Source organism: Sorex fumeus, unplaced genomic scaffold (assembly GCF_029834395.1).
Source record: "Sorex fumeus unplaced genomic scaffold, SorFum_2.1 ptg000054l, whole genome shotgun sequence".
In the NCBI taxonomy this organism is placed as follows: Eukaryota; Metazoa; Chordata; class Mammalia; order Eulipotyphla; family Soricidae; genus Sorex; species Sorex fumeus.
The window spans coordinates 27,314,628-27,337,833 of record NW_026606111.1 but is presented as its reverse complement, the minus strand read 5'-3'; the positions used below and the strand labels follow the sequence as shown (position 1 = coordinate 27,337,833).

Here is a 23,206-nt window from a genome sequence, read left to right as displayed (position 1 = left end):
TGCAGGGAGTCAGAGCCTTGACATTAGTGAGTCAACAGCACACACTCAACAAAGTGTCTTACAACAGAAACGGAAAATAGGACTCTGTACTGACCATGAACCCAACCCCATATTGCCTCTCTGAATAATGATTTGGCGTTAGTTAATTCAGTGACAACTTTATAAAACATAACCAGTCATCAGAACAGACTGCCCTTGCATCTTCCTGTGCTGTCTCATCCTCTCCCTTGAGCAGCAAAGTCTGTGGATAGAGTGTCTCCAGCACCAAGAGTCACACCCAGCAAACAGTATCTTCTCAATACATGTTTGGGATTAAAATCCTGCATTAATTCAGTAATGGCTCTGAGCATCCATCTGTTGGCTGCCTTGCAAGATTCACTAATAATAACAAAAGGGAGTTTTGATCCCAGAGAGAGGATTAGGAATGGGGAACCTTCCAGAAGGTGGATGGGTCTGTCTTGAGTCAATAGAGACCAGAGGAGAGGTGGGGAGACACAGTGCACAATGTCAGGTGCTCTGATTCTTTTCTGAAGATTTCAGGGACCTCTTCTAGTCCAAGGGAACAATTTTCTAAGGAATTAAGGGAGAATGGGGACAAAAGAGACATGGCAAGTTTCTCTGCAATCTTGGAAGTCCTTGGGACACTGCTGGTACAAAAGACAGATGACTGTCACCACTTGTCTCCTTACCTTTATAAAGGAAGTCCAGTTGGCTCTCTTCTTCAAGGCCATGCCTCTTCCGGCCAAACCCAAAGTCCCCCCTTTGGCCACTGCAGAATCGTAATCAGGAAATGTTCTCATTTTCTGTTGCTCCATGAAAAGGCTTGGGAACTTTTGGGAAATCTAAATGGGATCAAGAAAAGAGACACAGACCACCCCCACCCCAAATAAAGAAGTTTCAGATTAGAGGCAAGTTCAAGGAACAGCTACAGGCTGCCTTTGAATTTTTTGGCGGGGGAGAGGGGAAGTGGAACACCCAGGGCTTCTCAGAGCTATTTTCAGCTCAGTTCTCAGGGGCCATTACGGTTGTGCTTGAGGTACCACGTGGTGCCAGGAATGGAACGTGACAAAGTCTCCTGCATGCAAAGCATGAGCTCAGCCCATTGAACTATCTCTCCAGCAATGATTGTCTTTGACACACTTTTGGTATCAAACTAACTCCTAAGACATGACTCTGGAGTAGTGCCAGGCCATCAATAAATAAACCTGTGAAGCATATGTGCACACTTCCTTAACATGGCTCTGTGTGTGTGTGTGTGTGTGTGTGTGTGTGTGTGTGTGTTCTGTGTTCTCAATAATCTGCTCTGAAGACTAGAACTATTGTGTAATATATATTTCCATGAAAATTTTGAGCTGGGCTCTAGAGGGGAAATAAACTGTCCACCTTTGGAAATGCATCATTTCCCCACCACCTCATCATTTGGTGAACTAATAAATGGTAGATGTAGATAAATTTTGCTCCTGGCAACCTAAGCAGGAAGTTGTTAGAGAGAAGAATCTGAGTGCTAGAACCTGTGAAGAAACTTCTGGGTGCCTTACTTCCTACCTCACTGTCAGGCTGAGAGTACCACTGCCTTCTCTGAAGTCCTCTGCTATCATGATGCCTAAAGCATTTTTCTCCTCCTTTTTCAATGCCTGCCAGGCATCCTGAGCTTGTGGTAGAACTTTGGGTACACGAGCCACTCAGGGTAATGAGGTTCTCAGTACTCAGTGAGCCTCTTGAGGTCACATGCTATGAAATAAATGTGCCCACTCCTGATACCCCGGAGAACTTCACACACTTAGAAGAGGATCAAGAGGCATATCTTACATCCCGTGTACTACACCTGCCATATACACCATTGGTTCCAGTGACCTTAAAGAATCTGTGCTGTTGACCAAAAGAAATCATTCTGGTAGGACGATGTTGGAAAATGCAATGGATGGGGGAATGAAAGACACACAGTGTCTCCCTCTCACCCGGCAGGCATGAGAAATCACTCAGGTTTGCTTTTCTGCTTGTGTGGCTGTATCCTTTTATTGTGTTTACATAACTAAATATCCTCTTGCAAAGATTGTACAGCATGAACCAGAAGGATATCTTCATTGTGGAAACTGCTGAAATGTGTGGTTAGAGCAAATTGAATGTTCTCAGTTCTACTTTCCAGTTTGAGACAAATTTTAATACAATTAAAAAAAGTAATCATGGAGGGGCTGGAGAGGTAGTATAAGAGATTAGACACTTGCCTTGCATGAGACTGGCCCTGATTTGAATCACTGGCACTACATATAGTGACTTGAGAACCCCTGTGGTCACTGCTGAGCAAAAAGTCAGGCTAGCCCTGAGCACTATTGCGTGTGGCCCAGCCCTCTCCCTGTGCCCGCCCCCAACCCCCCACCTGCCATGAAATAATATCTGGCATTTTTTCTTGAAAGAAGTGTAGTAATTCTGTGTAATACTGTGTGACTTTAGACATCACTGCACAGTGGATTTCTATTGAATTAAAAGCACAATTTTGTCATGGAACAGTCTCAGAATCAAACAACTTTACAATTTGACAACCTCGCCATGCAAATCTGTCCAATCTCAGTGACATTTTCATCATTTTGAAAATTTCAACATTTAAAAAAAACTCGAACCTACCCCCTTTTCCTAAGTTCTGCAGAAAGGCATCCTGCAATTCCGAGCTGACTATTCTAGAGTCCCATCATCCTTGCAGAGAGGGGTTTCAGATGCTGATATAAATCTTCCCAATCAGTTTTAGATATTATCTCCCTAGAATCAATGATGACAGTACAAATATCTACCTTTGGGGCAAAAATATAGGTATTTTCTTTCATGAACATCTAAGTTTGTATTAAGAAGGAGTCAACAAAGTACCAAGGAGAAAAGTTCCATTTCCTTAGCGGAGTCCCTGAGCTCCTCCACATCGTAAGGAATATGGAAATGGCAGAGCAGGAGTTTCAGCGGAGGTTTCAGATCTTCTGTTTCTGTTGTGTGTTGTGGCAGGACAAAAGTAGCATCTGTTCTTATGGAACACTCTGTGGAAACCCAAGAGCAAGAATATTAAGACCAATGATCGCTAGGGTTCTTTATTTGACTGGTGGTAGGACCTCCTCTGCTGATAGGAGGGCCTGTCTGAGCCTGCTCAGCCTTCTCCTCCTGGGATGCCTCCATTAAGCTAGCTCTGTCTGACAAATCCTTCATGCTGGCTTTCTGTAAGAGTAATAGCAATATCCTTTCTGTATAAACACAAGAAGACAGTTAATGTTTATGCTTTTGTAACATCGGAGTTAATTGACTCAGAATAATATTTACTCTGGGGTATCCATCATATTTATGTAAGCCTCAGTTGCCCTTAGATTGACTTTAGTTCCTAACTAAAGTTCCTAACTAACTTTAGTCCTAAAAAGTGGGTCCTGTTGAGAGATTGGATGGATCCAGGGCAAGCCATAAGCTACCGTGGCTTCAAAAAGGCAGAGCCTAAGTACCATAAGAGATATGATAAATCAAGAGCACGTTCATGAACAAATTCTGTCATGACCCAAAAAGAAGTAACTGAAAAGGGGAACTGCTGGGGTTAGAAAAAACTAATCTGACCTGAGGACTGTAGTCTGGGAAATATAGCAAGGTGTTGCCAGAAAAAAGCCACACATTAAGCTAAATCTAGGGTACAGATTAAAGATAAAAGCCTATATCTCTTATTGTGTTTATACTAAATGATTAGAAATATTCTGAAGTAAATTTAATTTGACTGTTTAAATGGATTACCTGCAAAGGAATGGAGAAAGCAATATGTCCCTAGATGGAATTCCACCCTTGGGCAGATCTAGTAGGATTCTGGAGTGCTGGAGCCCTTAAATGATATTCTGTCCTTGGGTGGATCTTCTCAAAGAATTTTCCCTGAAGGTGGGGGGGGGGGCTTGACTTCTGTTCATTTTATGTTAATGTTCAACCACACCTATGTGTATTTGCTTCCCCCAACCCTTCATTATTCCTCTATAATAATGGTGAGATATTTGAATAAATGACTACTGATTACCAACCACTAATAACCAACCTGTGGCCCCATTCCTTCATCCATCAGCCAGGGTCGGGGAAACACTGTCATTGGTCTCAAAAGCACCAGGGAACCCTGGTCACCATAGGATAGTGACAATGACAAAACGTAAAACAAAATGAAGGGACTCATGCTAATATATGACAACCAAAGCAAGGAGGAGAGTCACACCTTGGGTGTAGCCAATCAGAATGTGAGATCAAGGAATAGCCAACGACCCTTCTTTGTCAGTCAGACAAGAGAGACACTGGTCCTTTGATAATAGCTCTAGGGTACCTCACAAAGGCCAAGGGTTCCACCCAGAAGTGTGAATAAAGAGAGAAGAATTCAGAACACTAACAGAGATGACCTCGGTAGCCCTCTCCAACGTATCAGTGCTCACAAGCAATGTACTCAAGAACCCAGGGACCATTCCATGTGCAACCTGATCCTCTCTCCTATCCAGCCAATGGCTACATCATGGAGCCCCATTAAGCTGTTGTAAGGCCAGAAGCATTTCAGTATTTGCTCCCAGCTTGAACTTTGAGTGTCTTGGACTCTGATACTAAGAAAGTGTGGGCTGGTCCTGACTTAAGTGTCTGGGAAACTATATGAATCATAACCTGAGCGATAGACTTTGTGTGATAAATTAGATCTATATGTATTAATGGGTGTTCTATTGTGTGGAGGCTAATAAACAATGTTAAAAGGTATATGCACAGTTGTATTGAATCCTATTTCTAGGGAACTGCTCATTACACTTAGTAGAGACAACAATGCCTTCAGTCCTTTCTGATAAATAAAGAAGTTGATTTATCAATGAAACAACAAATTTAGGAGAGGCGATACTCTTTTCTTCCTTCACTCTGACTCCCTCCACCTCTCATGACCCCACTGTGAGGTTCTGTCTGGATTTCTTACAGGTACATCATGAACTTACCCTAAGGAAATATGTCTCAGAGTGGAAACCTAATTAGGTTCCATAGATGTTTCTAATCCAAGGTAGGAAAGGATAGGAAGTCCATTATGGTAGTTCAGATTAAATAATGTAGCATTTAATCTTAAGGGATTTTAGAGATTATTTCATCTGAGCAGTTAACTTGGTGATAAGTAAATTGAGGCCAAAGGAGATAAAAATCACTGGCTTGCTCATTCAAGCCTTTAAATCTCCCTTAACATATGTTTTTTTTTCTACTCTAGAGAAGTCTGTGTGCTTTCTTGAACAAATATTCCTCTCGTTCTCTCCCTCATGTATTTCTAACCAAATTTTGTTCAATAAAAAAATATTATCTTGCTTCACTTAAAACAAAAAACCCAGGAGATGACATGACTGAAACTTGCTAATCTACATGAGGCCACTACAGGAATAGATCAATATTTCTGACTTTAAGTTTGTTGCTTCTTAATTTGCTAATTATAAAGGCGAAGATAATGCTGTGTAAGGAAATATTCGTTATTCCTTTTCCATCAGAAAATAAAAAATTAACAGTAGTCCATCAAGATGATATAACACTTAGGTATATAGAAAAATTCTGGCTAGCACATTCGCCCCATCCCCCACACTTCCACCACTGTGGAAAACCCAACAGCCCCTGCCCGTACCCATCATCTTGCTGGCAGACAAGTAACTGATTCTGAACATAACATGACTTGGCTGAATCTTTCCATGCAGACTGGTCTAGGCTGAGAACTCTGGGGCCTTCTCAGAATGGGGGCAGGCAGATTCCCCTTTTTGCCTGAAGGCACAGCAGCCCACAGTCACACCTGACACCCTCCAACATAGAAAGGGCCCAGCTCTACAACTGAACCTCATCAAGCTGCCATGTCACCAAATTGTTCCAGCTCCATAAGTCCTGGGCCTCATGGCCTCACATGGCAGCCACACAACACCTCCAAATTTCATAGCCCTGTCAGCCCAATAGGATCACAGCAATTCTGATGGGAAAGTTGCATAGAAGACCACCAAGTCTGATGAGCAAAAACAATTACAGAGAAGGCTCAACCAGCACCAAACAGCCAGTAAATCCTCAGATAATGACTTTATTAATACCACTGTGAGATATCACGGTATCACGGTCCTCCCGTTGTTCATCAATTTGCTCGAGTGGGCCCAATAACGTCTCCGTCATGAGACGATAATTCCATTTGCCTTTGCGTATGAGTTAAATTTGTTTGTGTCTGCTATGGGAGTAGGCTAGAATAGTAGGTGGGAAACCGGGGGCATTGGTGAAGGGAAGGTCACATTGATGGTGAGATTGGTATTGGAACATTTGATGCTTGAAACAACTGTATTATGAACAATTTGGTAAAACACAGTATTATTATAATTTTTTTAATTTAAAAAGAAAAATTTCAAGGACTAGAGCAGTAGTGCAATGGGTAGGGTGTTGGGGCACCTGCCTTGCACATAGACCCCCCCAAATTTGATCCCTGACGTCCCATATGATCCCCTGAGCATGCTAGGAGTGATTCCTAAGCATAGAGCCAGGAATAACCCCTGAGCGCCACGAGGTGTGGGCTTCCCCCCAAAAATAAAACAAAAGACAGGGGAAAAAATGTTTTCAAGCATGAGAATGAAACAAAAAGAACACATGTGTGTAAAACTCAGTCTTCTTTTCTCCTCATTATCCTAGCACAGCGGTAGGGTGTTTGCCTTACACGCAGCCAACATGGCCGACCCGAGTTCGATTCTTCCGCCCCTCTCGGAGAGCCCGGCAAGCTACCGAGATTATCTTGCCCGCACGGCAGAGCCTGGCAAGCTCCCCGTGACGTATTCAATATGCCAGACACAGTAACAACGAAGTCTCCAATGGAGACGTTACTGGGCCCGCTCGAGCAATCCTAGGAGAAAAAGTCTCTTTTCTTACCTGAAATGCTGTCATCGGTAGGACCGGCAGCTGCAGGACCCTGGGTGCTGGAGTCCATGTGACTGACTTGCTCCTTTTCCTGACCTTCCGCAGACACTTTGTCAACAATGACACTCAGAGTCTGGGACATAGGTAAGAATTGGAGGGCCTGGAGAAGAACACAACCAGGAAGATGCACATCAACCTCATTCCCACAGACGCTTCCAGATCTATATTTAGGAGCTGTCTTTTACTGCTTTAACAGAGGAAGAGGTTGGCCTTGGGGACATGCCCAGTCATGACAGGCTAAATACAAAGCTGAGAGACCAATTCTAGTGTCCTTACCTGGAGGCAGGTCTGTTCTGATCAAACATCCAGAGGAAAGGCATTGCGTGAAGTACTCAGGCTAATAATAAGACATGCATCAAACACAGCTTGTTCTACCTTGTGACTGGGAAGCTATGTATCAAAGGTAGACCCCATTTTGAATTATCAGGAGAGGGAGGAAGTGAAGATGATGGCCATGTCTCCGGTTTGTATAATCCATCATTCACTTTATGGATGGTGTCACATTCAGATAAAAAAGAGTGGAGTAATATTTTGGTCGTGAAACAATTATCTTTATGATTTGGGCTGTTGTTTTGTTTTGGTTTTGAGCACTTAGAGGTACTCAGGGTTGACTGTTGGCTCTGTGCTCAAGAATCACTCCTGGCAGTGCTGGGGAAACATGTGGTGTTGGGGTTGGAACCAGGGTTAGCCACATGAAGAAAGTATATTAATCTCTGAATGTCTCTCCAGCCACAATCATCTTTCTAAAGTGTATATGTGATCGTGTCACTCCTTTCTGATACCTCTAACCTAGGTGTGGGCATGCCTCTGTGACTCTCTTTATCCTTATTGTCTTCATTTTATTCTTATGTCACTGTTTTTCAGTGAACTGAAATTGATTTACTCTTCTTCCTCCTAACTTGGGCCTATGTCAACTTTTCAGTAAAGATCATTCTTTTACAAATTTGTCCAAGACATGCACCCAACATATTAGATCCCGTAAGATATTCTGGAATGAAAAAGTGAGTCTATATTGAGGACTTCGGATACTGAATCAGATAACAAAAATAAGAACTTCACTATCTGACTAAGAATTGATCCAACAGACATATCTCTGAGAAAACTGAATTAGTGGAGCAATTTCACTAAAGCAAGGCTCCAAAAGGTGATCATTTCAATAGAACAAGTGAACCATTACTTCCTGTCATGAGTAGGGCAGGTAAAATCCAGAAACTTACAATCGAAAGCTAGTTGACAGGTATGAATAAGCAATGGGTTGACCATGGCGGGAGAGTCATTGTCATGTGACTATGCTTTACATACCTGCAGATAATGGTGAATAGTCTTGAGTGAATGCAGGTGACACACTAACCATTTTGTATAAATAGTCAGGTCTTGCTGTGTCACTAAGTTCAGAGGGTTGCTTTTCCCCATAAGGAAGTTTTCTCGAGCGACAGACAATCTTTCAGCTCTCTGAAGGGCATCATTGTATTCCCGCACAATATAGGCAATTTGTTTCTGTCGAAGAGAGATGCAAAGACAGAACTTGGTGATTGCATGCCTTGTTCTTTTCTGTTGTTTGTTTCCAAGCATAGAGCTATGTCATTTGGGGTCACATAAGAGGCTCTTAGAATATCACAATGCGTCCATATTCTGAATTTTGCAAAGTTGGATCTGTCTGACTGACAAGGACAAGTTCTCAGGACTTGAAAGATAGAAAATCTAGCAAAGAATAGAGGAATAAGTATGTTTGATAGCTGGATAGTGTCAGCTTCTTAACTTTTACCAAGAGTGGAAGAGGTCCAGTCTTCAAAGGAAGGCATATACCTTTTCCTTCAAATCTCATTCTTAAAAATAGGGATATTGTCTTCTACCACAAGCATAACTAGCCAATAGGTATATCCATTAGTTTCTCTGCTACCTTTAGCTGTGACTTAATTTTTTTTTTACAAGCTATATACTGTGGGTGGGAATGTAAGTTGATGCAGTTATTTCTGAAAACATCCAGAGATTCCTCAAAAAATAGAACTGTCATATGATCCAGCAAACCCATTTCTGGATATATATATGATTAAATCGTTGTTTAGAAGAGCTAGCTGGATTCTCATGTCTATTGCAACATTACTCACAATAGTCAGGATATGGAAACAACTTAAGAGTCTGTTGGTGGGTGATTAGATAAAGATGTGGTGTACACAACGGAATACTATGCAGCTGTTAGGAAAACTGAAGTCATGAAATTTGCTATAAATGGATGGACATAAAGAGTGAAATTAGTCAAAGGAGAGAGACAGATATAGAACAATTGCACTCATTTGTGGTATATTAAAAATATATGTAGTAGATGACTAATATCTATGGCCAAGGACAACAGGGGGAGGATTGGTCAATGATTGGAACTAACCACAAGTGTGTGTGGTGCTGAGGGTAGGTAAGATAGAGAAGGAACCAGTATGACAATAATAGCAAGGAATGATCACGCTGGACAAGGTCTGAGTGCTAAAAGTAGGTAAAAGGATATTCTTGATAACCTCTCAGTATCAATATCATAAACCACAATGTCCAAAAGGAGAGAGAGGGAGAGGGGGAGAGAGAGAGAGAGAGAGAGAGAGAGAGAGAGAGAGAGAGAGAGAGAGAGAGAGAGAGAAAGAAAGCACTTGCCATAGAGGCAGGCAGGGGGTGGAGAGTAGGGTGATGGGAGGGAACCTTGGGATATTGGTTCAGGAAAATGTACGCTAGTGGAGGGATGGGTGTTGGAATACTGTATGACTGAAATCCAATCATGAACAGCTTTGTAAGGGTTATCTCACAGTGAGTCAATAAAAAAATTAAATAATAAAATTTTAAAAAGATGTGGTGTACATTTATATATGCATACACACAAAAAGACCCACCAGATCTTTTTTTTTCCTTTTTTTTCTCTTTTTTTTTCCCTTTATTTTATTTTATTTTTTTTAAAGTTGTAGATTTACAATTTTTTGTGCTTTGGTTTCAATTATACAATGATCAGATACCCATCCCTCCACCAGTGCCCATTTTCCACCACCATGGATAATATCCCTCCCACCCCCATCCCCCCATCCCCCCTGTCTCTGTGGCAGGGCAATCCCCTGTGTTCTCTCTTTCCTTTTGGGTGTTAAGACCCACCAGATCTTCTTTATCCATTCATAAAATTCAAATTGTGATCTGACAATTATCCAATTGCTCAAGTTACATTATTCCATTAACCACTCATAATATTCCATATGTGTATACACACACACAAACACACAATAGAATAATATTCATTAATGAGAGAGAAGGAAATTTTGCCACCTCCACTATTATGGCTCATGCTAAATTATGCTTAAATGAGGTAGACCAGACAGAAAAAAGTCAATACCATAAGATCTCATGATCTCATTGATATGTGGAATATTTTTTAAAAATAGTGAATCTCATCAAAACAGAGACTAGAACAATGATTATCAGGATATGGGGTGGAAGTGGGGCATGAGGAGATATTGGTCAAAGGGTATGGTCTGCTATTAACATAAGATGAGCAAGTCTAGATAACTAATGCAGAGGCATGGTGACTATACTTGATAACAGTGTATCAACAAGCTTATCACTATTTTGATTCATTAGGAGAAACAGCTCACATTTTCTGCTCACAAGCTTCCTACCTTGTAAACAGGATAGAGTTGCTCCATGATCTTACTGTGCTGGCAAAACCTCTTCCACCTAAGCATGTGTAGATATTTACAGTGGGCCAGCTGGGTGACTCTCTCTGTGTAATACTTGAACAGAAAAATAAATAATTCAAACTTAACATAGAATTAGAATAAGAAGACTGAATTAAGTCTGAAGAACAGCACCAACAGGAAAGCCCATCTCTGGTTATTTGAAAAGAAAGGTATTTTTCAAATAAATATCATGGCATTAAGAAACCCAGCTTAAAGTGCCATTCACATTTGAATGAAGCAAGTATGTAGTTGTGAATTTATCTGCTCTGTGGTCAGTTGTGCAGATTGTAGATTCCTGCAGCAGTTCACAAGCAATTTTAGCTATGACATGAAAGTATAAAATTGTCTAAAGCTGAACTTAAATGTTCTGAGAAACTGAAGTTCTGAAAATTATAAGTCAAAGGCTGAAACATTTGTTTTAAACCTTAGAACCAGGAATTTTATGTTTTCTTAAAAAGGTATAGGAGGTAGTTAAAAAGTAGCAGGAGAGATAGATTGGTGGGCTGGAGTACATGCTCTGCATGCAAGAGCACCACATAAGCCCATGAGTATCACCAAGAGTGACCCTTAAGCAACAAGTCAGGAGTAGCCCCAGAGTATAGCCAGACATGGCCCCCAAATAAGCGAACATATAAGTACATGTACTCTTTAAAAAATATTTTGCTTCTGAGGGGAAATAACACTGGCTATAATGGAATAAATAAGATCACCCTCCATAAAAATGAGCAGAAAACAAAACTAAATACTGTAGAAAACTATTTTCTGACCTGGAGCAAAAGATCTCATGGTCTTTGAGAGAAAGGAAACAAACAGAAGAGTCTTCCCTCCGTGTTCTGCCCTGAAGGAGGCACGTTTGGACTCCCAGTAGAGAAATGGAAAACCTAAGCAGAGCAGGAGGGTCTCTGAGCAAAAGAGAAAGTGGTCTGGATTCTGCTGAGTCTGCAGAGCAGAGTACTAAAAGGGAAGACACAGAAAGCTCCAGAAATCTGCACAGGAGTGCCTTCGGGGTTTATCACAAACACTTAGTCATGCTCACAGAGGATGGAACTCCGCAAGACTGTGCAAAGGCTAACAGGCAAGGCACTTGCAAACATAAAAGGTCTCAGGTTCCAACTTATCACTGGGACATATTACACGAGATACCAGGATTGAGGGGCTGGAGTGAAAGCACAGCAGGTAGAGTGTTTGCCTTGCACGCAGCCAAAATGGCCAAACCGAGTTTGATTTCTCTGCCCCTCTCAAAGAGTCTGGCAAACTACTGAGAGTATCTCACCCGCACGGCAAAGCCTGGCAAGCTACCCATGATGTATTCAATATGCCAAACACAGTAACAACAAAGTCTCATAATGGAGACATTACTGGGCCCACTCGAGAAAATCTATGAACAATGGGAGGATAGTGACAGTGATTCAAAAATTGAAAGGAGAATGTGAATATATGAAGGTAATTTTAAAATATCCAAAACAAAAAAAACAAACAAATAAACAAAAAAAACCCCAAGCAATAGAACTTCTGAAAATGAAAAGTACAATATGGGAATGGAAATATTCATTGGATAGCATCAACCACTGGTTAGACTACGGAGGAAGAGATTAGGAAACTGCAGGGATATAGGGGCATGGAGATGACCCAGAAGTGAGGGATACATGTGCAGAACCCCAAGTCAATTCCTGGCACCATGTGGCCCCCCCAAGCACCACCAAGTATAGTCTAAGAAGTGCCCAAGCATTGCTGGCATGGCCTGGTGACCCCTAGCACTGGGGACTCGAGCAGTACCACAGTGCTTGGGTCCAACCACTGAACCAACCAGCCTCATTGACAGAGTATGGCTGGGGCAGGTGACATTAGGGCCACTGTTTGAAAGATCCCTGAACCACTGTTTGAAAGATCCCAAGGGAGAAAAAAATAAAATAGCAATAGAAGCTATGGAAAATGGAGCATTGACAGAAAAGACAAACAATTTAACTGCCTCTGTGACAGGCTAATAGGACGCAATTTAACATACGTGTAAATGGAATGCTGGAAAGGATAAGGATAGAAAATACATTTGAAGAAACAACGGTTGGGAGAAAAAAATGCTTAAATGATGAATATAATAAAACCACAATCTAAGATTTCAGTCAATTCGAAGCAGGGAAACAAGGGAAAAGCCCCATCAAAGACTGTCATTATCAAATAGCTTAGAGCCATTAGGAAGAAATCTTAAAAGCTACCCATGAACAAAAGGAGACATTGTAGTAGAAAATGGAAACTGCAAGCCAGAAGATAATGGAATGTCTTTTAGCATGATAAAAGAGAAAAACTACTAACTGAGAATTCTATAGTGAACAAAAACATCTTTCAAAAACACTTTCAAAACAAACAACAAAGATTGAGAGTATTTACCCCTGGCAGATATGAGAAGTGTTAGAATAAATTATTTAGGCAGAAGATAAATAGTATATGGAAATTTAGACTATACCAAGATTTTTCAGCTGAAACATTCCTGACATTTGGAAGCAGATAATGAGAATGGAGGTGGGTGGGGTGCTACCATGTGCACTACAGAATATTTAATAGCATCCCAGGATATTTAGCAGTCACCTACCAGATGCCAGTAGCAATCTACCTCACTCCCCAAATTATGACAAAAATGCCTCCAGACATTGCCCGGAGCCCTTCTCTCCAGTGAGAATCACCAAGATACACAAAGAAGTGAAGAGTACCAAAAATGATAAAGAAAGAGAATCCTGGATGAAAATAATAGCAGCAGTTTGACTTGCAGGTAGAATCTCAACCCCTTTTGTTTCTTTGGGATTAATTTATTATTTAATTGCCAACAAGCCAATTTGTGTGCAGAGTGAGCTCATAAGATTTAAAGAACAAAGAATTTAAGAAATCAGAAAAATAAATGCTAATTGTAGAAAACGTTAGGAATATGGGCTAGAGAAATTGTACATACAACAGGTAATAAAGTGCTCACCTTGCGTGTGACTGACCCAGGTTTAACCCCCAGCAGTATCTGTGTCCCCCAAGTACTACCAGGGGTCACTCTTGAGCACAGAGAAAGAAATAATCCTTGAGCAAACCAGGTGTGGCCCAAAAACCTCTCTCCACTCCCCGGAAAAAAGGGTAAAAAGTGATATGAAAAACACATCAAAGTGAAAAGCAGAAATTCATAATCAGGGCTCTAAAGACAGTGATCACTGCCATTTTGGCCTCTGTCCTTCAGAGTGAATTTTCTCTATATTACATAACCATTATTGTGATAAAGTTTCTGTCATGTACAACAATGCTTTTTCTTAACACTCTCTCCTACTGTTAGCTATTTAGGCAATTCCACTCTTTTTTCACAATCATTACAATGATGCAATAGTAACCTCCATGCGAAATTTCCCTACCCCTGATGCTTTGCATTCTTGTATTTTGGTTTGGGGGGCCCTCCAGGTATTGCTCAGGGTTTACTCCTGGCTCTGTGGTCAGATATTATCTGGTGGGCTCAGGGGACCATATGTGGCAATTGGGATTGAACCCTGATACGCCATATGCAAAGCCCTACCCTCCACATCATTGCTTCAGCCCTGTGCTATTTTCTTAAAAGAGATTTCTTAAGAGAAATATCTTTACTTCAGTGGGGCAACAGCTGGTGGAGGACTGTGACTTGGTCAATGAGGTATTGCCTCATAAACACCAGCCCAGGAGCAATTAGTCGTCAGTTGTACAGTAACTAAACAGAAGCAAACTGCAACATGGGTCACTAATAAAGAACCTCCTTCACACAAGCCACATTCAAAGGACATGCATAGTCTGTAGATACATAACAGACAGAGAATACACAAGATAGCCAGTTTTGTTTATATGTGTAGGTTGCAGATCTGTTAACTGCTTAAAGGCTTCTTCTTACCTGCAACAGAAGCAAAGGTAGATTTTCAGGCGTGTACTCTCTTCTTAAGCAGCTCTCGAGCTCCCTCTGCAGGGAATCTGCTTGAATGACAAGGGGCTTTGACTCTGCAACCTGAACCCAGACAATGGAGCAGGATCAGTGTTCACGTAAATAGAGTAAGGGATGGAATGACCATAAACTCTTGGTTCTAAATTACAGAAATTAGAACACCAATGGGGATTGGGGGATGATTTGGTGGACTGGAAATACATTAGGACAATGGTCCAGGATCTTTGACACTTCACTAGAGTTGAGGTAACCGAGTACATCAAAACCATAAGAATCAGCATTATTGTAAGCAAATGACCCAAAACTATAGTAATTAAAGTATAAAAAAAGTTTGCTAAGGAAGCAGGGTGGCAGGTGAAAGATCTTGGGGCACAGGTGGAGGGAAGCTGATATCAGTGGTGGATTTGGAGCTGAAATAGTCTATATCTGAAACTGTTATTAGCAAACAGTTTTGTAAGTATGTTGCATAAGTAAAAGTTGAAAAATTAAAAATAAATGTTTTTGGCAGAAAATAACAACGGCAGCTTTCTTTCTTTTTTAAAAAAATTTCTTTTGGGGTCACACCTGGCAATGGTCAGGGGTAACTCCTGGCTCTGCACTCAGAAACTACTCCTGGCAGGGCTTCAGGGACCATGCAGGATACTGGGGATTAAACCCAGTTGGCCTGTGCAAGGCAAATGCCCTGCCCACTTTGCTATCACTCCAGCCCCACAATGACAGCTTTCTATGTGATTCTCTTATCCCAAAGTCTCCAAGGGACACATGTCAACATCACAAAAGAAAGAGCTGTGAAACTGAAGAGATCACAAAAATCAAACATGTCTGCGGAAGTTGTGACTGGTTTGGATGCAGTAGTGAGATGAATATTGGAAGGTTTTGCTCTTGCCACCATTAGATGTTTGTGTGCAAGCATAAACTTTTTCCTGCTGAAAGTTTCCAACAAGACAGAAAAATCTAACTTATTATGTCATGGGCACAGTCAGTTTCCTACTCACCTGTAAAGCTTTCTTGAGTGCCAGTTCTCTTTCTCTTCTGAAGTAAGTAATGTCCTTTGGCATTCGAACTGAGCTGCAGAAAGTTTGTGCAACAGAAGCAGTGATTATAGAAGTGACATGGAAGCAGAAGACTGATGGTGTCCTATGAAGGCTGGTTTCTCCATGAGACTGTACTATAGTGGGTTGTTGTGGGCAGGGAAGGACACAACCTTGGTAAGAGTCTCTCTGAGGTCTGCCTCATGCTCACTACCCCTTTCCCTGAACCCTTTCCCTCTCCTCCTCCCAAAAACCATCAGAGTACCCTCTCTAATCAGACTCCCGAGCACAAGGAAATGCGTCATGGCAAACGTTTTTATGCCCCCTCCCCTGGGCCCAGTATTTCCTCCAGTATCCTCATTTCTAAGAACTTCTGTGATTTTCAGACGTGTATGTGAACTTCATTGACACAAAATCAACACTTTTTCCCTCTTCCTTCTCTTGCTCCTCCTCCTTTTCCTACCCTCCTTCCTCCTCCTCTTCCTTCTCCTCCTCCTCCATTTCCTCCTCCTCCTTCTCCTCCTCCTCTTCCTCCTCCTTCTCCTCTTCTTCCACCTCCTCCCTCTCCTCCTCCTCCTCTTCCTCTTGCTCTTCTTTTTTGTTTCTTTTTGTTTTGGGGCCACACCCAGCAATGCTCAGGAATTACTCCTGTCAGGTTCAGGAACCATATGGAGTACCATATGGTCCAGTTCAGCCATGTGCAAGGCAAACACCCTACCTGTTGTACTATCTCTCCAGCCACTGTTTCCCATCTTCTCAGATGCATAACCATATGCTCTACTACACCACATTTCCAGCCCCAGCTCACACAACCAAGATCTGACTGAAATGTTTTGTTTGTTTTAAAAAAAATTTTTTTCTAATTTCTATGCAGTTATCAGGGAGGTTAAAACAGGCCTTGCATATCAAACATGACATGCTTTGGGGAAATGCTTAGTCAGAGTTCCTGCTTCAGTAAACAGCATTTCTCCCTGGGAGAAACGGAAGCACAGCAGCCTGCTCCACCTTGCTGCTCAGGCAATGCTGCTGGGCCTGGTAAAAAGGTGGGGTTCTGGTGAGGAAGAGGACCACTCTTCCCACTTGGTGTCAGAGATACCCCCAAAGCTTGAAAACTTGGGGGAACATCGAGGACTGACAATCCTGGGGCAGATAATTACTTTCTCAAGGTGGGGCTTTGCAACTAGGTGAGAAAGCCACCGAAGATAGTTCTGGAACTCATGTGAGAAATCACTAGCGATTGGAGGGGTGCTGTAGGCAGTGAAATTTAGGTTAATATTATAGATCTGATCCAGTACATTTCCATGGAAAAGGTTTGGTTATCCATTTTAATTTTGGTTTGATTTTGGGGACACATACAGCAGTGCTCAGGGCTTACTCCAGAGTGGTTCTGTGCTCAGGGATCACACCTGGTGTAGCTCAGAGGACCATAAGGGATGCTGGGGATAAAATGTGGGTCGGCTGTATGCAAGGCAAGCATCTTATCCCATGTACTAAAACAAATTCCTAGAATCATTTGTTTGGGAATTTCTCGTCAACATCAAAGTCAGGGCTAGAAAGATAGCTCAATGGATGAGTACATGCTTTGTATATCAGAGGCTCAAGTTCAATCCTAAAAACCATGTAACTACCACCCCCCTCTTACCCTTAGCTTCCCTAAGCTCTGCCAGGAGTGACCCCTTAGCACAGAGCCAGGAGTAGCCTTTGAATACTGCCGAATGTGACACCCAAAAGACAAAAACATCCCCCCCCAAAATCAAGGTCAAATTCAATTAGAACAACATAGAATACTCTGAGTCAGATTTGTTTGGTAGCTTATAGAATTTTAAGATCATGGTATTTCTAAAATATAGGAGCACTTTCTCATTTTCTCTGATAGGACATTGCCTCTGAATGCCTTGACAATTCCCTGACAAGGGCAGCAGTGAAGTCTGAGCTTGAGATGATGACATTATTCATGCCCAAAAAATGGAAGAGTTGGGGTGTCACTGGTGACGATGGGGTGAATGCTGGTTGTGGCCCTTGCACTGCTCGCCTTCTGCTATGAATCACCTGTGAAATGCCTGAGTGGTCTCCTGGAGGGTCCCCTGAGTGTCTAACTCCGTCTTCAGTTCACTCAGTTGCATGGCCAGTTCTTTCTCCAGCAGCTGGACCCTTTCTGTGGAAGCGATCTTATAAATGTCATCCATAATTTGTGCTGACTCTTTCTTTGTTTCTGAAAAAGAAGAATGCAGATCTGGGGGCTGAGTTCCTGGTGACCATTACCTCATTGATTGGACTTTATCTGTCCTTACCCAAGAAGTTGCGTGGACTTTATAGAAATATGTGCTTCTGCAATTTGAAGAAGCAGCCAGATGAGGTAGCCATTGCTTTTGATTTAACTACCCCCTGCACACAAGGGATAAATGAGGCTAGACTCTCCATTGACTGGTCTTTGCTCAGCCCAAACACTTTCAATTACACCTCTGCTGCAGATTTGACTGCAGGCCTTTCAAAGAAGAGAATTCATTACTCAACTGCTGCCTTTTTAGAAAACCTCATGGGGATTATCTACAAAACAGCTCAGAGGGTTTTGGTCACTAGAAAAAAATGGTGGGTGAGTGCAGGATCATTTTTGGTTCCTAGAGTATTTCTCCATAAGCCTTTTTGATGACATGGGATTCTGACTCAGGAGCATAAAGTCAGTACGCCTCTAACATGAACTTGCTCCTTGTTCATTTAAGTTTGAAAGAAAATCATATCAATGCACTTGAATTATTTCATTCTGCCTTCAAAAGTTTTGAAGATAATTATTTATGGGTTATTGAGTACACAGGAAGATTGTGCAAGGGATTTGAACTAGGGTCACAGCTGTTGTGACTGAATGCAAGGTAAATGACTTACTTCCTGTACCATCTCTCTAGTCCATTCTCTAGAGTGAAAGCTTATATTCTGCATACCACTTTCATCAGTAAATGAACTTATTGGTACTGCATCCCCTCCACCAATGACTAGTTCATAGCTTATAATATCCAACATGTTTTTTGTTAAGTACATTGTATCAATAATGTAGGTTAATATAACACCTGGAAGTCCTAAGACTCACACATTGCAGGAGGTTCAGAGGGTGCCTGTGGCCTGGGATCCTACTACCTTTTTCTGCCCAGGCTGGTAGAGATAAAGTGACATGTAGGCTCCAGTAAAGAAGTTTGCAACACTTAAACCTTCCCTTTCCCCTTTAACATTTCTAGATTCTCCTTTTCCCTTTCAGAGTTATCTCATGCTCTCAAGTTAATCTGATATAATTTCAGCAAATACTTAAGCCATGGAGATATTTTATTAAACAGCCTCCTTTGGGAGCCTATTGCTTCTTTTAGAACTGTTAATAATGAAGCTGGAGAGGTAGTGGAGGGCTTAAGGTGCTCACCTGGCTTATGGTCTAACCCACTTCAAACTTGTTATGTCAATTCAAATCTCCAGCACCACATATAATCCCCAGAGCACCTCTAGGAGTGATCCCTGAGCACAAAGCTAGGAATGAGCCTTGATCACAGGTGTGCGTGACCCACAAACCACCTCCCCTAAAAAAAAGAGAGAGGAGAAGCATTTAAAATGGCAATGAGGGGGCTGGGGTGATAGTACAGCAGGTAGAGTACTTGCTCTGCATGCATCTGACACGGATTCAATCCCCAACATCCCATATTGTTCCCTAAGTACTGCCAGGAGTGATTCCTGGGCATAGAGCCAGGTATAATTCCTCAGCGTTGCCAGGTGTGACCCCAAAACCAAAATAAATAAATAAATAAATAAATGCTGATGAGCTTCCAGTGCAGCTGGCCTGTGACCCTGCAGACAGCCGCATCACTTGGGTCTTGCCCACAGCTGGGGCTTTGCCAGAGCACTTGGCCATGGCTCTTAGAAAAGGAAAAAGGTGATTTCAGGTTGCAGCAAATTGCATGATTTCTTGTTCTTTGCGGCCATATAGTAGTCCATTGTGTCTGTATGCCACACCTTCATAATCATTTCATCTGTTGTTGGACACCTAGGTTGATTCCATATCTTAGCTATTGTACGAGTGCAGCTATGAATATTGGTGTGCAGACATGAAGTCAGAAGAAGGACAAACATGAGATGATGTTACTTATCTGTGGTATATGGAATAATTGGATTGGGAAATGCAATGTAGTAAAGAGGGGGATGCCTAGATCACCTTTGGCCCCAGAGTATAGGAGGAGGTGGACAGGAAAGGAAAATTAACAGGGTAAGGAAGAAGATGAGAAAGAAAAGTAATGGGGAACAGGAGTTACTGGTCTCAGGTATACTGGTAATGTGTGAGAGTCATAAAACTATGTATCCAAACCGTAGACTCAACACTGAAAACATGAGATCTAAATAACCACAAACTCTTAAAATCTGCCTGCCAAGGTGGCAGGTGTGGAGGCACTGCATGGGTGGGCAGGAACATGGGAACACCTGTGGAGGGAAGTTGAAAAGGTGGTGGAATTTGGTGCTAGAACATTATATACCTGAAACTCAACTATCAATAACTTTGTAAATAAATAAATTAAAAGATTAGTGCTGTAGCACTGTCATCCCATTGTTGATCAATTTGCTCGAGCAGGCCCAGTAACGTCTCCATTGTGAGACTTGTTGTTACTGTGTTTGGCATATTGAATACGTCATGGGGAGCTTGCCAGGCTTTGCTGTGTGGGCGAGATACTCTCTCTCGGTAGATACTACTCTCAGTAGCTTGCTGGGCTCTCCAGCGGAATCAAACCTGGCTCGAATATTGGCCAGGCCAGCCACACGCAAGGCAAATGGCCTACCGTTGTGCTATTGCTCCATCCCGTTAAAAAAAAAATGCAGAGTTGCATGTCCTTCTCTCCCAGAAGGGAGCATAGCATGACACTTGCCATAACCATGCCTCTGGACCCTGCGCCAGGCTGTTTAATTGGGGCACTCTGGAGGGAAGTCGGTGAGACCCCTCCCCACCCCAAGGGACCCAGCCCCAGCAGCCGAAAACCTCCAGAACTCAACTGCCACCATGCTCAACCACCATCATGCTCACAGTCACTCTCCACATGCTCTGGCTGAGCCTCACCCACAAGTGAACCTATTCCTGTACCGTGTGGCCGCAACACTTCATATCACACACCCTGCCCATACTCCAAGAGTACCGTACTACATTTGATGGGGTTCAAAGTAGGAGGCAACCAATCTTAAAGGGAAATATTTTTTACACACACATATGTATATGTATATATATATGTATATGTATATATATATACATATATCACTTGATCACTTGACATCCAATTACTCATCGATTTGCTTGACTGGGCGCCAGTAACGTCTCCATTCATCCCTGTCACATGCTAGTGTAGCCTAATGGTATCTGCTTGTTCTAAGAATATGACAGTCTCAAACAGATCGTTCAGGGTCTTGACGAAGAAGTCTGACCATTAGGTGGGCGGCCACGCGATCTTTTGACATCCTGTGGAATCCGGTCAATAATGGCTCTAATCCAGCGGTCATCTTCAAATCTCATTACGTGTCCAGTCCATCTGATTTTCGACGCCTTGGCAAATGAGACAGTGTCCCTGATTTTTGATCATCGACAGAGGTCGGAACTCTGGATTCCTTCTCTCATTTGAGTGAAGCATGATACTCCAAGCATAGCTCTTTCCATTCCTCTTTGGGAGACCCGAATAGTGTTCTCATCCTGTTTTCATAGGGGCCAGGTCTCTGAGGCATATGTTAATGCAGGAAGAACAGTGGAATCGAAGAGATGTGCCCAGAGCCAGAGGTTCTTCGTTCTCTTAGCTATTTCTTCGACGTTCTTGAAGGCATTCCAAGCTGCTTTCTTCCTCCAGTGAAACTCAGGTGCCAGGTCATTTGTCATGTTGACTTCTCGACCTAGGTATACATAACTGGTGCATTTGTAGATGTTCGTCCCGTTGAGAGCGAATGGAACATGAGGAACGAGACTGTTTCTCATAAACATTGTCTTCTTGAGATTCAGCTGTAGTCTGACCTTTCCACACTCACAGTCAAAGTCAGCCAGCATTTTTGCCTCTTGGCTTATGTTTGGTGTTATTAGAATGATGTCATCAGCAAAACGGAAGTGGTATAGTTACCAACCAACCATCTATCTTCACTCCCATTCCTTCCCATTCCAGTCATTGCATGACGTTTTTGAGGGTGGCACTGAAGAGTTCCGGTGAAATGGTATCACCGTGCTAAACCCCTTTCTTGAGGTCAATGATCACCCACCTGTAGAATGGTGAGATTCTCGTAGTGAGTCCTCAATAGAACTCACGGAGGATCCTGATGTACTGAGTTTGAACACCCTGTTTGGCTAGGGCTTCTATGACCACTTCAGTCTAACAGAATCAAAGGCCTTCTTTAAATCAATGAACGTTAGACAGAGTGGCATCTTGAACTCCTGAGAAACCTCAATGAACTTGGTTATCATGTGGCTATGGTCAATTGTGCTTAATCCTTTCCGGAACCCAGCTTGCTCCATGGCTGTCCTTTATCTAGTGTTCTGTCAATCCTATTCAGGATAACTTGAGTGAACAGCTTGTAGATGACAGACAACAGGCAGATCAGGCGATAGTTGCCAATGTCGTGGATGTCTCCCTTCTTGTACAGTAGTACAGTCCTGCTGGTTTTCCATTGGGATGGAACCTTGCATTCAGACAGGTAGCGTGTGAAGAGCTGAGCCAGTGTATTGATGAGTACTGACGGCAGGTTCTTCAGGTGTTCGGGTCTGATCTTGTCTGGGTCAGATGCTGTTTGCTTCTTTACCAATGGCATGTTGGATTTTGGAAGGGAGAACATTGGGAATGACATATCCGTCCTGCAGAATTTGGTATGTGGGCAGGTGGACATGGCTATCAAAGAGATCCGAGTAGAAATCATAAATAATCTTCTCCATTGCCCTTCTGGAAGATGCGATAGATCCATCAGGATGTTGGAGGGCAGTCATCTTGGTCTTGTAGTTGGTGAAGGACAGGCGGCATTGCGAATGCTTTTCCCAGTGCTTTTCAGCCGCATCTGCCAGCACTGCTGCTCTTCTCTATTTGAGGTCTTCCTTTATCGCTTCTCTGCACTGCTTTGCATGCTTGGACATTCGCTTGCGGTTGCCTAAGGCTTCTGCCAAGCCACGTTGGCGAATGAGCTCCAGAGTTTTCGAAGATAGGCATCTTTTTGTGGCTATCTCTCTTGGTGTTCTTCGCACAATCGTGGAGGTGCTGAACTAGTTGATCGTATTCCTCGTCAATGTTGTCAATGACAGCATCTTCCCATGTTGCTGCAATAGTGCCAAAGAGCTCCCAGTTGGTGGTCATTCTGGGAGTTCACTTCTTTAACTTTGCTGCCCTTTCCCCCACTCCGTGAAGTAGAATTTTGCACGAAGGAGACTGTGGCCCGATCCCGTTTGGAATTTTGGGACAACAGTGACATTGGTCAGGCAAAACCGTCAATTGAATAGGATGTGGTCAATTTTGTTGTGGAATCATCCACTGGGAGACTCCCATGTCCAACGTTTAGATTTGGCCTTCTGGAACTGTGAGTTACCATGGTCAACATGATGAACTCAGACATCTCTAACCCTGTTTGTTCCATTC

General features: G+C 42.5%; 2 protein-coding genes across 2 annotated transcripts in view; both read right to left on the bottom strand.

Moving 5' to 3' along the window:
- The window catches only part of LOC130033654 (uncharacterized), a 58,621-nt gene extending 57,811 nt beyond the window's left edge, over positions 1-810 (bottom strand). The window contains exon 1 of the mRNA XM_056125447.1: positions 690-810. Coding sequence (XP_055981422.1) covers positions 690-800 — 111 coding nt within the window. The 5' untranslated portion in view covers positions 801-810. The remainder of the gene's footprint in view (positions 1-689) is intronic.
- A 2,037-nt stretch (positions 811-2,847) lies between these two features.
- Positions 2,848-17,785, bottom strand: LOC130033653 (putative uncharacterized protein C6orf183). Its single transcript, XM_056125446.1, has 6 exons — positions 17,649-17,785; positions 15,564-15,636; positions 14,521-14,631; positions 8,236-8,430; positions 6,886-7,033; positions 2,848-3,020 (listed from the first exon to the last, which is right to left on the bottom strand). Exons 1-6 carry the CDS (start codon positions 17,783-17,785, stop codon positions 2,848-2,850), a joined length of 837 nt encoding a protein of 278 aa, XP_055981421.1.
- Positions 17,786-23,206: the final 5,421 nt, after the last annotated feature.